The 16460-nt window shown below is 43.1% G+C and overlaps 1 protein-coding gene across 1 annotated transcript in view; it reads left to right on the top strand.

Moving 5' to 3' along the window:
• LOC139412286 (CD82 antigen-like) overlaps nucleotides 1–12183 on the top strand; it is a 66153-nt gene extending 53970 nt beyond the window's left edge. Inside the window, exons 6-9 of the mRNA XM_071159132.1 lie at nucleotides 3177–3275; nucleotides 5142–5318; nucleotides 5666–5749; nucleotides 10155–12183. Coding sequence (XP_071015233.1) covers nucleotides 3177–3275; nucleotides 5142–5318; nucleotides 5666–5749; nucleotides 10155–10232 — 438 coding nt within the window. The 3' untranslated portion in view covers nucleotides 10233–12183. The remainder of the gene's footprint in view (nucleotides 1–3176; nucleotides 3276–5141; nucleotides 5319–5665; nucleotides 5750–10154) is intronic.
• The last annotated feature ends 4277 nt before the right edge of the window (nucleotides 12184–16460 follow it).

The following is a 16460-nucleotide window of genomic DNA, read 5'->3' as shown; positions in this document are numbered from 1 at the left end:
CCAGAACAACATTCTATAGGACCAGAACAACATATACATTCTATAGGACCAGAACAACATTCTACAGGACCAGAACAACATATACATTCTACTGGACCAGAACAACATATACATGTAGAATAATAGGGAAGACATCAAAATGAAATAACACATATGGAACTAGGCACTAGTGTAGTGGTGGTGATTATTGTTTAAGGAGGCCTTGGCCCCAGGAGGACCAGAGGAAAGCCTGGCCAGGTGTGTGTCTGTCAATGAGAGGAAGTAAGCAGAGGGGTCAGAGAGAGGTGTGCATGTCGGTGAGGAGAGGGGTCAGAGAGAGAGGTGTGTGTCGGTGAGGAGAGGGGTCAGAGAGAGGGTGACTGCTGCTCGTAGGAACACACTCACACCAGCTGGAGGGATGTGTGAACACAGATGTGGATAATTGGAGAAACATGCACACACACACACACCTTCTATAACTTTCTAGCTGGTTTGGAATGACCTAGCAGAGTGTAGCAGAAGATATAAACTTGTAATGGAACAGAATCCATCCTGGCTGGATAGGATAGTTTGGCTTGGTTCAGCCACCTCAACAACACACACACACACACACACACACACACACACACACACACACTGCCTGTCTCTCCCAGTGGACCTGAAGGGAAACATCTGACTAGGAAACGCCGTAAAGCTGAAATCCACCTCTCAGACTCAAATATTGTTTGAGTCCCAAACGGCACCCTCTTCCCTCTAGTGCACTACTTAGGGAGGAGGATGCCATTTGGGACAGCCATAGATATTATCCCTGATGTATCCCTGAAGTAGTACACTATATAGGGAAGAGGGTGCTGTTTGGGACAGCCATAAATTTTATCCCTGAAGTAGTGCACTACTTAGGGAAGAGGGTGCTGTTTGGGACAGCCATAGATATTATCCCTGAAGTAGTGCACTACTTAGGGAAGAGGGTGCTGTTTGGGACAGCCATAGATATTATCCCTGAAGTAGTGCACTACTTAGGGAAGAGGGTGCTGTTTGGGAAAGCCATAGATATTATCCCTGAAGCTTCCTGCTTTTTGGATCTGAAATAGAACCAAGTCTGGATCTAACATTTAACATTCATTTTTTAAATTTTATTTCACCTTTATTTAACCAGGTAGACCAGATCACCTTTATTTAACCAGGTAGACCAGATCACCTTTATTTAACCAGGTAGACAACAAGTTCTCATTTACAACTGCAACCTGGCCATGATAGAGCAAAGCAGTGCGACACAAACAACAATAGAGTTACACATGGAGTAAAACAAACTTACAGTCAATAACACAATAGAAAAGTCTATATACAGTGAGTGCAAATGAGGTAAGGCAATAAATAGGCCACAGTGGCAAAGTAATTACAATTTAGCAATTAAACACTGGAGTGATAGATGTGTAGAAGATGAATGTGCAAGTAGAGATACTGGGGTGCAAAGGAGAAAAATAAATATATATATATATATATATAATAACAGTATGGGGATGAGGTAGTTGGGTGGGCTATTTACAGATGGGCTATTTACAGATGGGCTGTGTACAGGTACAGTGATCTGTGAGCTGCTCTGACAGCCTATGCTTAAAGTTAGTGAGGGAGATGTGCGTCTCCAGCTTCAGGGATTTAGGTAGGTAGGAAGGGAGATATGATCCTCCCCTACCACCACACTGAGGCCTCTCCCTACCACCACACTTGAGGCCTCTCCAGATGTGAGTCTCCAGCTTCAGTTATTTTTCAGCATCAGCCGGCGGCTGCAGCCTCTCTGCCAGATGGACAAGACTGGACATGTTACTGTACTTTAAACAAGATCTGATTTCTCAGTAATACTCTGTTCACTATAACTAAGCATTTCAACACAACAGACATGTTCCAAATCATGTAGCTAACCACCCTGGGCCTGTCGCTGGGCCTGTCGCTGGGCCTACGGTTGAGAAGGAGGTGAGGATATAGGAAGTGAGGAGATGGGAAGCGAGGAATGTTGGAAAGGCTCATTGAGAGAACACATGTCTCACCGTAGGAAGACATGCCAGGTCTCCCTTCTGACCTCAATGAGACTTCCTGGTTCAATAAAGGTTAAAAACAAAACGCGTTTCAACAACCATCGAACATGAACTTCCTGTCGTTCTGCTCTTTAACGACACACACCTGAAAGCTTTTAGGGTGGCAGAAAAAAGCTCTGACCCAAATGGAGCCCTTTTCCCTATATAGTGGCACTACTATGGACCAGAGCCCTATTCCCTATTCCCTATATAGTGGTACTACTATAGATCAGAGCCCTATTCCCTATATAGTGGTACTACTATAGACCAGAGCCCTATTCCCTATATAGTGGCACTACTATAGACCAGAGCCCTATTCCCTATATAGTGGTACTACTATATACCAGGGCCCTATTCCCTATATAGTGGTACTTCTATAGACCAGGGCCCTGTTCCCTATATAGTGGTACTACTATAGACCAGAGCCCTGTTCCCTATATAGTGTATTACTATAGACCAGAGCCCTATTCCCTATATAGTGGCCCTATTCCCTATACAGTGGTACTACTATAGACCAGAGCCCTGTTCCCTATATAGTGTATTACTATAGACCAGAGCCCTATTCCCTATATAGTGGCCCTATTCCCTATATAGTGGTTCTACTATAGACCAGAGCCCTATTCCCTATATAGTGCACTACTTTTGACTGGAGCCCTATACACCCTGGTTAAAAGTAGTGCACTATAAAGGGAATAGGGTGCCATTTGGGAGAGAGAGCCTCTTTATCTGCCCTGATTCAACAGAGAAGGAAAGGGGAGGGGTCAGAGATGAGTGGGAGGGGTGAGGGGTGAGTGGGAGGGGTCAGAGATGAGTGGGAGGGGTCAGAGATGAGTGGGAGCCGTAAGATCTACACATTACAAAACAATGCTAGTTTTCAATAGTCAGGGATATTTTTCTACAGGAATTTACTCAGAGTTATTCAACTGATTTGTATCTCTAGTTCTGGGCATTGTATTTTCTCTCCAGGTTTTGTGTTTGTGTTTAGAAACTTTTAGAGTAGTTTAGAAACCAACACTGGCTGTCTGATTTGACTCATTGAATGACTGGTTTACTGACTGGTTTCCCCCCCTTCTCTCTCTCTCGTCTGTCTCTGTGTCTCTGTGTCTCTCTGTCTCTCTGTCTCAGCTAAATAAGGAGATGTCCAACATCGTGACCCAGATCCTGAGCAACTACCCTGGCAAGAACCGCACCACCGAGCAGGCCTGGGATTACATACAGAGGACGGTGAGAGGAGAGCACAGATCTAGGATCATCTTCCCTTAACTCTAACCATTTTGAACTACGAGGGGGGGGGGGTTATTTTGACTTGCAACGGAGGTCAATTCCAACCAGTTCAAAAGTCACCACACCAGTCGACCAAAAGAGGTTTAACAGGACCTGTAGTTTTTACGGTAAAGTCACCACACCAGTCGACCAAAAGAGGTTTAACAGGACCTGTAGTTTTTACGGTAAAGTCACCACACCAGTCGACCAAAAGAGGTTTAGCAGGACCTGTAGTTTTTACGGTAAAGTCACCACACCAGTCGACCAAAAGAGGTTTAACAGGACCTGTAGTTTTTACGGTAAAGTCACCACACCAGTCGACCAAAAGAGGTTTAACAGGACATGTAGTTTTTACGGTAAAGTCACCACACCCGTCGACCAAAAGAGGTTTAAAAGGACATGTAGTTTTTACGGTAAAGTCACCACACCAGTCGACCAAAAGAGGTTTAACAGGACCTGTAGTTTTTACGGTAAAGTCACCACACCAGTCGACCAAAAGAGGTTTAACAGGACCTGTAGTTTTTACGGTAAAGTCACCACACCAGTGGACCAAAAGAGGTTTAACAGGACCTGTAGTTTTTACGGTAAAGTCACCACACCAGTGGACCAAAAGAGGTTTAACAGGACCTGTAGTTTTTACGGTAAAGTCACCACACCAGTCGACCAAAAGAGGTTTAACAGGACCTGTAGTTTTTACGGTAAAGTCACCACACCAGTCGACCAAAAGAGGTTTAACAGGACCTGTAGTTTTTACGGTAAAGTCACCACACCAGTCGACCAAAAGAGGTTTAACTGGACCTGTAGTTTTTACGGTAAAGTCACCACACCAGTCGACCAAAAGAGGTTTAACAGGACATGTAGTTTTTACGGTAAAGTGGCAAGTAGTGTAAAATTTTATAAAATAGAATGAATCTTAACCAATCAATTGAAAATAATTGTCAGTTAGTGAAGTGAAACAAACCTTCTGATGTAAGGAGTCTAGGGTGTGAGTCTAGGGTGTGAGGCTGGTGGTGAGGCTGGTGGTGAGGCTGGTATGAGGCTCTCTGTACAGAAATTAGACTTGTGTCATTTGACGCATGTCGTAAAAGACATCTAAATGGATTGTTCAGTGGAGTCAAACCACAGCTGTTAGAAATGGATTGTTCAGTGGAGCCAAACCACAGCTGTTAGAAATGGATTGTTCAGTGGAGCCAAACCACAGCTGTTAGAAAGGGATTGTTCAGTGGAGCCAAACCACAGCTGTTACAAATGGACGCGACGGCCTTTACGCTCTTAAAGCTCCGTCCGTCTGGAAAAGGTGATTTCAAACAAAGGAAGTGGAAAAAACGACACCTCTCAGCTCCTTGTAAACGCCTTCAGCAGCTTCAACATTGTCCTAAGTTCATTGTAAAACAATACTTACAGTATAGGGTTGCTAGTCAGCGTTGATCTATCTGAAAACGACTGGACTTCTTGGGGTTCCCCTCTCATTCTCTCTCTGGACATGTTTCCTCTCTATTATTGTCTACCTTTAATCACTCCTCTCCTCTCTCGCGCTCTCTCCCCCCCTCTCTCGCTCTCTCCCCCCCTCTCTCGCTCTCTCCCCCCCTCTCTCGCTCTCTCTCCCCCCCTCGCTCTCTCTCCCCCCTCTCTTGCTCTCTCCCCCCTCTCTCCCTCTCTCTCCCCCCTCTCTCGCTCTCTCTCCCCCCTCTCTCGCTCTCTCATCACTCTTTCTCGCTCTCTCATCACTCTCTCTCTTTGTCTGTCTCCCCTTTCGCTCTCTCTCTACCTCCCCCTTCTCTCTCTCATCCCCTCTCTCCTTCCCTCCGTCCATCCCCCTCTCTCCAGATTGAGTGTTGTGGATGGAGTGGTCGTATGGACTGGCATGGTAATGCTGTCATAGTGAACAGTTCCCAGCTGTTGTTCCCGTGTTCCTGTCAGAACGTGTCTCTGGTTGAGGGTAACTCCTCCTCCGACAGTGGTTTCTGTGAGGCGCAGTCACTTGATTGGCCCGTCTACGACAGGGTAAGACCTCTTCATATATAAGTTGATTGATTGGTTGATTGATTGAGAGAACACTCCTACATTAGAGGCTTGTCATTGTGCTACATGTGTTTCAGTACTCCATGGAAGTCTGTTCCATTGAAATATGGTCACAGTGTTTGACTCCATCACTGAGATACTTACAACATGAACATCACTCAACACCACCCTCATCTGTTAATATATTGGACTGTGTCTGTCTGCCGCTGTCTGTCTGTGTCTGTCGCTCTCTCTGTCTGTCTGTCGCTCTCGCTGTCTGTCGCTGTCTGTCGCTCTCTCTGTCTGTCTGTCGCTCTCTCTGTCTGTCTGTCTGTCCTTCTGTCCCTTAGGGCTGTAACTCCAGTGTAGAGAGCTGGCTGTTTGCCAACGTTGGAGTGATCCTGGGGGTCTGCCTGGGAGTGGCTGTCATCGAGGTAAAGAACAACATATACATTCTACTGGACCAGAATAACATATACATTCTATAGGACCAGAACAACATGTACATTCTATAGGACCAGAACAACATATACATTCTATAGGACCAGAATAACATATACATTCTACTGGACCAGAACAACATATACATTCTATAGGACTAGAACAACATTCTATAGGACCAGAACAACATGTACATTCTATAGGACCAGAACAACATATACATTCTATAGGACCAGAACAACATATGCATTCTACTGGACCAGAACAACATATACATTCTATAGGACCAGAACAACATTCTATAGGACCAGAATAACATGTACATTCTATAGGACCAGAACAACATGTACATTCTATAGGACCAGAACAACATATACATTCTACTGGACCAGAACAACATATACATTCTATAGGACCAGAACAACATGTACATTATATAGGACCAGAACAACATATACATTCTACAGGACCAGAACAACATATACATTCTATAGGACCAGAACAACATGTACATTCTATAGGACCAGAACAACATATACATTCTACTGGACCAGAACAACATATACATTCTATAGGACCAGAACAACATTCTATAGGACCAGAACAACATTCTATAGGACCAGAACAACATATACATTCTACTGGACCAGAACAACTAATACATTATATAGGACCAGAACAACATTCTATAGGACCAGAACAACATTCTATAGGACCAGAACAACATTCTATAGGACCAGAACAACATATACATTCTATAGGACCAGAACAACATATACATTCTATAGGGCCAGAACAACATATACATTCTACTGGACCAGAACAACATTCTATAGGACCAGAACAACATGTACATTCTACTGGACCAGAACAACATTCTATAGGACCAGAATAACATATACATTCTATAGGACCAGAACAACATTCTATAGGACCAGAAAAACATGTACATTCTACTGGACCAGAACAACATTCTATAGGACCAGAACAACATATACATTCTATAGGACCAGAACAACATATACATTCTATAGAACCAGAAAAACATTCTATAGGACCAGAACAACATTCTATAGGACCAGAACAACATTATGTAGGACCAGAATAACATATACATTCTATAGGACCAGAATAACATTCTATAGGACCAGAACAACATGTACATTCTATAGGACCAGAATAACATTCTATAGAACCAGAACAACATTCTATAGGACCAGAACAACATTCTATAGGACCAGAACAACATTCTGTAGGACCAGAATAACATATACATTCTATAGGACCAGAACAACATATACATTCTACTGGACCAGAACAACATATACATTCTATAGGGCCAGAAAAACATTCTATAGGACCAGAACAACATTCTATAGGACCAGAACAACATTCTATAGGACCAGAACAACATATACATTCTACTGGACCAGAACAACTAATACATTCTATAGGACCAGAACAACATTCTATAGGACCAGAACAACATTCTATAGGACCAGAACAACATTCTATAGGACCAGAACAACATGTACATTCTATAGGACCAGAGCAACATATACATTCTATAGGGCCAGAACAACATTTACATTCCATAGGACCAGAACAACATTCTATAGGACCAGAACAACATGTACATTCTACTGGACCAGAACAACATTCTATAGGACCAGAACAACATGTACATTCTACTGGACCAGAACAACATTCTATAGGACCAGAACAACATGTACATTCTACTGGACCAGAACAACATTCTATAGGACCAGAATAACATATACATTCTACTGGACCAGAACAACATATACATTCTACTGGACCAGAACAACATATACATTCTACTGGACCAGAACAACATTCTATAGGACCAGAACAACATATACATTCTATAGAACCAGAACAACATTCTAAAGGACCAGAACAACATTCTATAGGACCAGAACAACATTATGTAGGACCAGAATAACATATACATTCTATAGGACCAGAACAACATGTACATTCTATAGGACCAGAACAACATTCTATAGGACCAGAACAACATGTACATTCTATAGGACCAGAATAACATTCTATAGGACCAGAACAACATATACATTCTATAGGACCAGAACAACATATACATTCTATAGAACCAGAACAACATTCTATAGGACCAGAACAACATTCTATAGGACCAGAACAACATTCTATAGGACCAGAACAACATTCTATAGGACCAGAACAACATTCTGTAGGACCAGAATAACATATACATTCTATAGGACCAGAACAACATGTACATTCTATAGGACCAGAACAACATGTACATTCTATAGGACCAGAACAACATGTACATTCTATAGGACCAGAACAACATTCTATAGGACCAGAACAACATGTACATTCTATAGGACCAGAATAACATTCTATAGGACCAGAACAACATATACATTCTATAGGACCAGAACAACATATACATTCTATAGAACCAGAACAACATTCTATAGGACCAGAACAACATTCTATAGGACCAGAACAACATTCTATAGGACCAGAACAACATTCTGTAGGACCAGAATAACATATACATTCTATAGGACCAGAACAACATGTACATTCTATAGGACCAGAACAACATGTACATTCTATAGGACCAGAACAACATTCTATAGGACCAGAACAACATATACATTCAATAGGACCAGAACAACATGTACATTCTATAGGACCAGAACAACATATACATTCTATAGAACCAGAACAACATTCTATAGGACCAGAACAACATTCTGTAGGACCAGAATAACATATACATTCTATAGGACCAGAACAACATGTACATTCTATAGGACCAGAACAACATTCTACTGGACCAGAACAACATCTACATTCTACAGGACCAGAACAACATATACATTCTACAGGGCCAGAATAACATATACATTCTATAGGACCAGAACAACATGTACATTCTATAGGACCAGAACAACATGTACATTCTATAGGACCAGAACAACATTCTATAGGACCAGAACTACTAATACATTCTATAGGACCACAACAACACATACATTCTATAGGACCAGAACAACATTCTATAGGACCAGAACAACTAATACATTCTATAGGACCAGAACAACATTCTACTGGACCAGAACAACATGTACATTCTATAGGACCAGAACAACATTCTATAGGACCAGAACAATATTCTATAGGACCAGAACAACATATACATTCTATAGGACCAGAACAACATGTACATTCTATAGGACCAGAACAACATGTACATTCTATAGGACCAGAACAACATTCTATAGGACCAGAACAACATTCTATAGGACCAGAACAACATATACATTCTATAGGACCAGACCAACATTCTATAGGACCAGAACAACATTCTATAGGACCAGAACAACATTATATAGGACCAGAACAACATTCTATAGGACCAGAACAACATATACATTCTATAGGACCAGAACAACATATACATTCTACTGGACCATGACAACATTCTATAGGACCAGAACAACATATACATTCTATAGGACCAGAACAACATATACATTCTATAGGACCAGAACAACATATACATTCTACTGGACCAGAACAACATTCTATAGGACCAGAACAACATTCTATAGGACCAGAACAACATTATATAGGACCAGAACAACATTATGTAGGACCAGAACAACATTCTATAGGACCAGAACAACATGTACATTCTACTGGACCAGAACAACATTCTATAGGACCAGAACAACATGTACATTCTACTGGACCAGAACATGTACATTCTGTAGGACCAGAATAACATATACATTCTATAGGGCCAGAAAAACATATACATTCTACTGGACCAGAACAACATTCTATAGGACCAGAACAACATATACATTATATAGGACCAGAACAACATGTACATTCTACTGGACCAGAACAACATTCTATAGGACCAGAACAACATGTACATTCTACTGGACCAGAACAACATTCTATAGGACCAGAACAACATTCTACTGGACCAGAACGACATATACATTCTATAGGACCAGAACAACATATACATTCTACTGGACCAGAACAACATATACATTCTATAGAATCTGTCAGGCAGGTCTCTCAGCCAGACAGATGTTTATCATATCGGTCAGGCAGGTCTCTCAGCCAGACAGATATATATCATTAAGAGAAATAAATGCCCGTCAGAAACAGCTTCTGACCTCTGACTTAATCCACGTGACTTCCAAGACAGCAGCTCTTGTTTTTCAATGTATGAGGACACTTCCTGCTACAGGAGCGTACATTGATCACAGCTATTGAGAGAACCCTCCTGAGAGGCTTTAGATGTAGTGATACTGTTAACCTGACCTCTAACCTCTGACCTCTACCCTCTGCTTTCCACAGCTCCTGGGTATGATCCTGTCCATAGGGCTGTGTAAGAGCGTACACACGGAGGATTACACTAAAGTGCCAAAGTACTGAAGATGATGACGGGGGACACTATGACACACGCGCACACACACACACGCACGCACGCACGCACGCACGCACGCACGCGCGCGCGTTCGATGTTTATTTGCTTTCATTTTTTTGTTTAATTTGTTTTTGTTTGTATTTTTTGGGGGGGAGGCACTTGTGTCTTTTCTCTCAGTCCAGTTTCCATCGGAGCACTTTAGAGACTGTAGTTATGGATTAGAGAGGAAGACGAGAGCAGACCGGGTCACAGAGACAAACAGGAAAGAGAGATGTGGAGAAAGTGAGGACAGGAAGCGTGAAGAGAGGACAGAGAAGACGAGGATGTAGAAAGAGATGGAGGGTCGTCTCCTACCCTCGGCAGATGCAGTCTACCACATCCTTGACTTCTGGGGAAAGATCAATTTTATCATCAGGAATCAATCGTGATCGGCGTTGTTTGTCAGCTCTCATAGGGTCCAATCCTAACTTCATATATGCATGGGTAACTTTCATGTTTTGAAAATGTAAAAATTTGAGATTTTCAATTGGAGATTTGTGAAAATGTGAGTTGCGTTCACAGATCTCAAGTTCGGTCAACGGTTGTTATTGAGTTGACCTGACAAGAAGATGAAGAGTTCGGGTTATTGGACTCCGGTGAAATAAACAACGTTTATTTTTTGTATTTTCTGTTCTTCAGTGTTCAGTGAGGAGTTATGCATTTTTGTTTGTTGTAGTACCTTGTATATAATTTAGTTTGGTATTTCGTGAGCCTCTGAATCTGCGTTTTTTTTTTTGTAAAGATATTTTTATTTTCATTGCATGTTTTCTTTTTCATGTATTTCATTTTTTTTGGTGCAGTTTTGATATTTTTCTTGATAATTTTGTTTAAAGTAATAGGAATAATGAGATACTAAAGAGGACCAAGACTCTGCTACTTTAAAGTAAGGGGGGGGGGGGGCTTGGCCCGTAGGGGGGGGGCTTCCCCGACTGGTGGCCCACAGGGGATATTATTTGCTGCCCTACGTTTTCTGAGCTAGATATATATATATATGTAAATCTGTTCTATAGTATTCCCACGCGTAACAGAGGGATATATGTGACTGTATACAAATCTAAGCAAGCTTTGAAATGATTACGTATAAGATAAATATTATATCTATTTGGTCTTCTTGAGGTCAATTTTCAGTCTACAAATGATTTGTGTTCCGGCTCCTTGACGCTCAAGAAACAAATCATCCCTCTGCTGAATCTAGTGAATGACTGCTCTTAAAGGGGCTGCGCTCTTAATTATCCCCCTAGTGAATGATTGCTCTTAAAGGGGCTCTTAATTATCCCCCTCCCACAGTGGCAAAGAAAGTCTCAGTTTACAATTATCTTTTGATGACAAGGAATACTTTGTTATGAATTTTATGCTGATTGTGGCATCTTTTCGGGTTGTGAGTTACTCTGAAGCTTTTCATCTTTTTTTTGTGATGACGGCTTTCACGTAAATATCCCATTTTCCTTCAGAAGACAAACATACGTGTTTCGTTAAGAAATGAACCGTTTTGTTTTAACCCCGATCAAAAAATAATAATTTATGTGACCTTTTTCTGTGAGTGAAGAGCAAATTTAAATAACAGAAGCTGGGTTCTGTTTTTTGTTTTGTTTTTTTAAGAAGAGAAACGTCTGTTTTGTTCTTGAGAAAATATCCATTTTGGACCAGAAATTCTTTATGTACAGTAAATCATTCAGAATTAAATTCATGTATATTTTTTAACATTGAATTAAGGTTTTTGTTTTATATTTAGGCTTTTCTTCTTTTGTTTTGTTGTCTGATTTGATAACCTTTGACCTTGGAGTCATTTTTTATTTTTTTTACCGGTAGGACTATTAATTTAGAACTTGATGAACTTCTGTCTACTAGCTTGATCAGTCGACGTATACTCACCCCATTGACTCTGTTTTGATTTGATCAATAAACATTGAATAAGACTGACTTATGTGTCGATTTCTCCAGAGAATCAAATCTGAGAAACATGTAGCATGCTATTCCCCCTGAAAAAAGAGCATATACCATGTGGTGGTCGCCAAAATAAGTGGCGGTTCAGATATAGGTACAACTATCCAGTTAGAGAGAACCAGTAAGAGACAGGGACACAATTCACACGTTATCACCACACACACACACACAGCAAACAGGAAGAGGAGACTAGTAGAAGTCCCCAGTGTTTTAATGGTTAAAGATGTGCTGAACACCAGTCAGAGAGAGTCCAGAAGGAGTGTCCATGTTGGAAAGATGCGCTGAACACCAGTCAGAGAGAGTCCAGAAGGAGTGTCCATATTGGAAAGATGCTGAACACCAGTCAGAGAGAGTCCAGAAGAAGGAGTGTCCATATTGGAAAGATGCTGAACACCAGCCAGAGAGAGTCCAGAAGGAGTGTCCATATTGGAAAGATGCTGAACACCAGTCAGAGAGAGTCCAGAAGAAGAAGTGTCCATGTTGGAAAGATGCGCTGAACACCAGCCAGAGAGAGCCCAGAAGGAGTGTCCATGTTGGAAAGATGCGCTGAACACCAGCCAGAGAGAGCCCAGAAGGAGTGTCCATGTTGGAAAGATGCGCTGAACACCAGCCAGAGAGAGCCCAGAAGAAGGAGTGTCCATATTGGAAAGATGCTGAACACCAGTCAGAGAGAGTCCAGAAGGAGTGTCCATATTGGAAAGATGCTGAACACCAGTCAGAGAGAGTCCAGAAGAAGAAGTGTCCATGTTGGAAAGATGCACTGAACACCAGTCAGAGAGAGTCCAGAAGAAGAAGTGTCCATGTTGGAAAGATGCGCTGAACACCAGCCAGAGAGAGCCCAGAAGGAGTGTCCATGTTGGAAAGATGCGCTGAACACCAGCCAGAGAGAGCCCAGAAGAAGAAGTGTCCATGTTGGAAAGATGCGCTGAACACCAGCCAGAGAGAGCCCAGAAGGAGTGTCCATGTTGGAAAGATGCGCTGAACACCAGCCAGAGAGCCCAGAAGAAGAAGTGTCCATGTTGGAAAGATGCTGAACACCAGTCAGAGAGAGTCCAGAAGAAGAAGTGTCCATGTTGGAAAGATGCGCTGAACACCAGCCAGAGAGAGCCCAGAAGGAGTGTCCATGTTGGAAAGATGCGCTGAACACCAGCCAGAGAGAGCCCAGAAGAAGAAGTGTCCATGTTGGAAAGATGCGCTGAACACCAGTCAGAGAGAGTCCAGAAGAAGAAGTGTCCATGTTGGAAAGATGCGCTGAACACCAGCCAGAGAGAGCCCAGAAGGAGTGTCCGTGTTGGAAAGATGCGCTGAACACCAGCCAGAAAGAGCCCAGAAGAAGAAGTGTCCATGTTGGAAAGATGCGCTGAACACCAGTCAGAGAGAGTCCAGAAGAAGGAGTGTCCATGTTGGAAAGATGCGCTGAACACCAGTCAGAGGAAGTCCAGAAGGAGTGTCCATGTTGGAAAGATGTGCTGAACACCAGCCAGAGAGAGCCCAGAAGAAGAAGTGTCCATGTTGGAAAGGGTCCAGATGAGGAGGACAGGAGTTTCTACAGGTTGTCTCAACATGCCCTCCTGGAGGCACTTCACGGGCAGACTGGGGGTCTCCAACCCCCCCCCCCCCCCCCCCCCAGGTTAGGTATTTCCCCTTTCCTCATTCAGACTTACAGTACCTTTAGACAGGTGTCATGGGCTTTGCAGGTGTGTGGGTTCCCTTGTGCATACCGAATACATTTAATTTTAACCTCTGAAAACCCTCCCATTCGCTGGCCAAGAGAAGGGGGTTGGGTTAAAGGTGGAAGACTCATTTCAGTTCAATTCCTTCAACTTAAATGTGTCTTCCTCATTTAACCCAACCCGTCTGAATCAGAGAGGTGTGGGGGGGAGGGGCAGCCTTAATCGATGTCCACGTCATCAGAGCCCGGGGGAACAGTTGACTTACTGCATTGCTCAGAACGATCCAGTAACCTCTCAGTTACTGGCCCAACGCCCCTGTAGACATTGTGTAGATGTTGTGTAGACGTTGTGCCAGCTCATGGTGATGGTCTCTTTCCCAGCTGTTAAAGCGTTCATCCAGTAGGGGGAGCTATAGGACTCTGATCACAAATTTGGCTGAGAGTCTTCATTCCAGCATTCCTCCATGATCTATGGTCAGTTGGAAGATGTTGCCCCTTGATGATGATCTATGGTCTGTTGGAGGACGTTGCCCCTTGATGATGGTCAGTTGGAGCACGTTGCCCCTTGATGATGGTCAGTTGGAGGACGTTGCTCCTTGATGATGGTCAGTTGGAGGACATTGATCCTTGATGATGGTCAGTTGGAGGACGTTGTCCCTTGACGATGATCTATGTTCTGTTGGAGGACGTTGTCCCTTGATGATGGTCAGTTGGAGGACGTTGCCCCTTGATGATGGTCAGTTGGAGGACGTTGTCCCTTGACAATGATCTATGGTCTGTTGGAGGACGTTGCCCCTTAATGATGGTCAGTTGGAGAACGTTGTCCCTTGACGATGATCTATGGTCTGTTGGAGGACGTTGTCCCTTGATGATGGTCTGTTGGAGCACGTTGCCCCTTGACGATAATCTATGGTCTGTTGGAGGACGTTGCCCCTTGACGATAATCTATGGTCTGTTGGAGCACGTTGCCCCTTGATGATGGTCAGTTGGAGGACGTTGTCCCTTGATGATGGTCAGTTGGAGCACGTTGCCCCTTGATGATGGTCAGTTGGAGGACGTTGCCCCTTGATGATGGTCAGTTGGAGCACGTTGCTCCTTGATGATGGTCAGTTGGAGGATGTTGCTCCTTGATGATGGTCAGTTGGAGGACGTTGCCCCTTGATGATGGTCAGTTGGAGGACGTTGTCCCTCGATGATGGTCAGTTGGAGGACGTTGCCCCTTGATGATGGTCTGTTGGAGGACGTTGCCCCTTGATGATGATCTATGGTCTGTTGGAGGACGTTGCCCCTTGATGATGGTCAGTTGGAAGACGTTGCCCCTTGATGATGGTCAGTTGGAGGACGTTGTCCCTTGATGATGGTCAGTTGGAGGACGTTGCCCCTTGATGATGATCTATGGTCTGTTGGAGGACGTTGTCCCTTGATGATGGTCAGTTGGAGGACGTTGTCCCTTGATGATGGTCAGTTGGAGGACGTTGTCCCTTGATGATGGTCAGTTGGAGCACGCTGCTCCTTGATGATGATCTATGGTCAGTTGGAGGACGTTGCTCCTTGATGATGATCTATGGTCTGTTGGAGGACGTTGCTCCTTGATGATGATCTATGGTCTGTTGGAGCACGTTGCCCCTTGATGATGGTCAGTTGGAGCACGTTGCTCCTTGATGATGGTCAGTTGGAGCACGTTGCCCCTTGTCTGTGAGAGCATTGTGCATGCATGTACACTGTGTGTTGGAGGGATAGCACATGCTTGTGTTCTAGTAGTATATAGCAGTATATGTCTTGTAGGGTATACTATATGTGTTGGGGCTGTCAATCAGTTCATTCCACTAGTAGTATATAGCAGTATATGTCTTGTATGGTTTACTGTATGTGTTGGGGCTGTCAATCAGTCAATCAGTTCATTCCACTAGTAGTATATAGCAGTATATGTATTGTATGGTATACTGTATGTGTTGGGGCTGTCAGAGTGAATCAGTTCACTTTTTTGTAATTTTTGTTACTCAATCAAAATAAACTGAAAACATCCTAAATACATGATCTATACAGCTGAAAACAGCAACGCGATGTTACAACAAGTTGACATTGAGGTTATAGAAGAGATTCTCTGGTACATTTGTATACTTTTTTAGCAAAAGATGGTGAAAGTAGTGGCTCACGAGCCAAAAGTGGTCCCCTGAAAATGGCGTACTAGGTCGCAAAATGTGTTCAGATTTGTGCCCCGCGTCATTGCTCTTTCTCTCGCTCTGCTGCGGGATGCATCGTATGCTTATTACTAGCTGTCACTCATACGGCGAGGGGCTGAAGCTCATTGGTTGAACTCTAATTGCTGGGCGGCTGGCCCACGGGGGGGAAAATGTCGGGGAGATGGTGCAGCACAGCTTCTAGAAAAACAATCACTTTCAAACTAGGGATTTTATGGCTAATTGAGGTAATTCTGCTCATGGATTATTATAATTTAAAAATGTTATTATTTGACATTTATTTAACTAGGCAAGTCAGTTAAGAACACATTCTTATTTACAATGACGGCCTACCCCCGGGCCAAACCCTAACCTGGACGACGCTGGGCCAATTGTACGCC

The sequence above is a fragment of the Oncorhynchus clarkii genome, chromosome 6, assembly GCF_045791955.1.
Source record: "Oncorhynchus clarkii lewisi isolate Uvic-CL-2024 chromosome 6, UVic_Ocla_1.0, whole genome shotgun sequence".
In the NCBI taxonomy this organism is placed as follows: domain Eukaryota; kingdom Metazoa; phylum Chordata; class Actinopteri; order Salmoniformes; family Salmonidae; genus Oncorhynchus; species Oncorhynchus clarkii.
The sequence above is the reverse complement of the archived record's forward strand: the minus strand, read 5'-3'. Positions and strand labels throughout refer to the sequence as shown.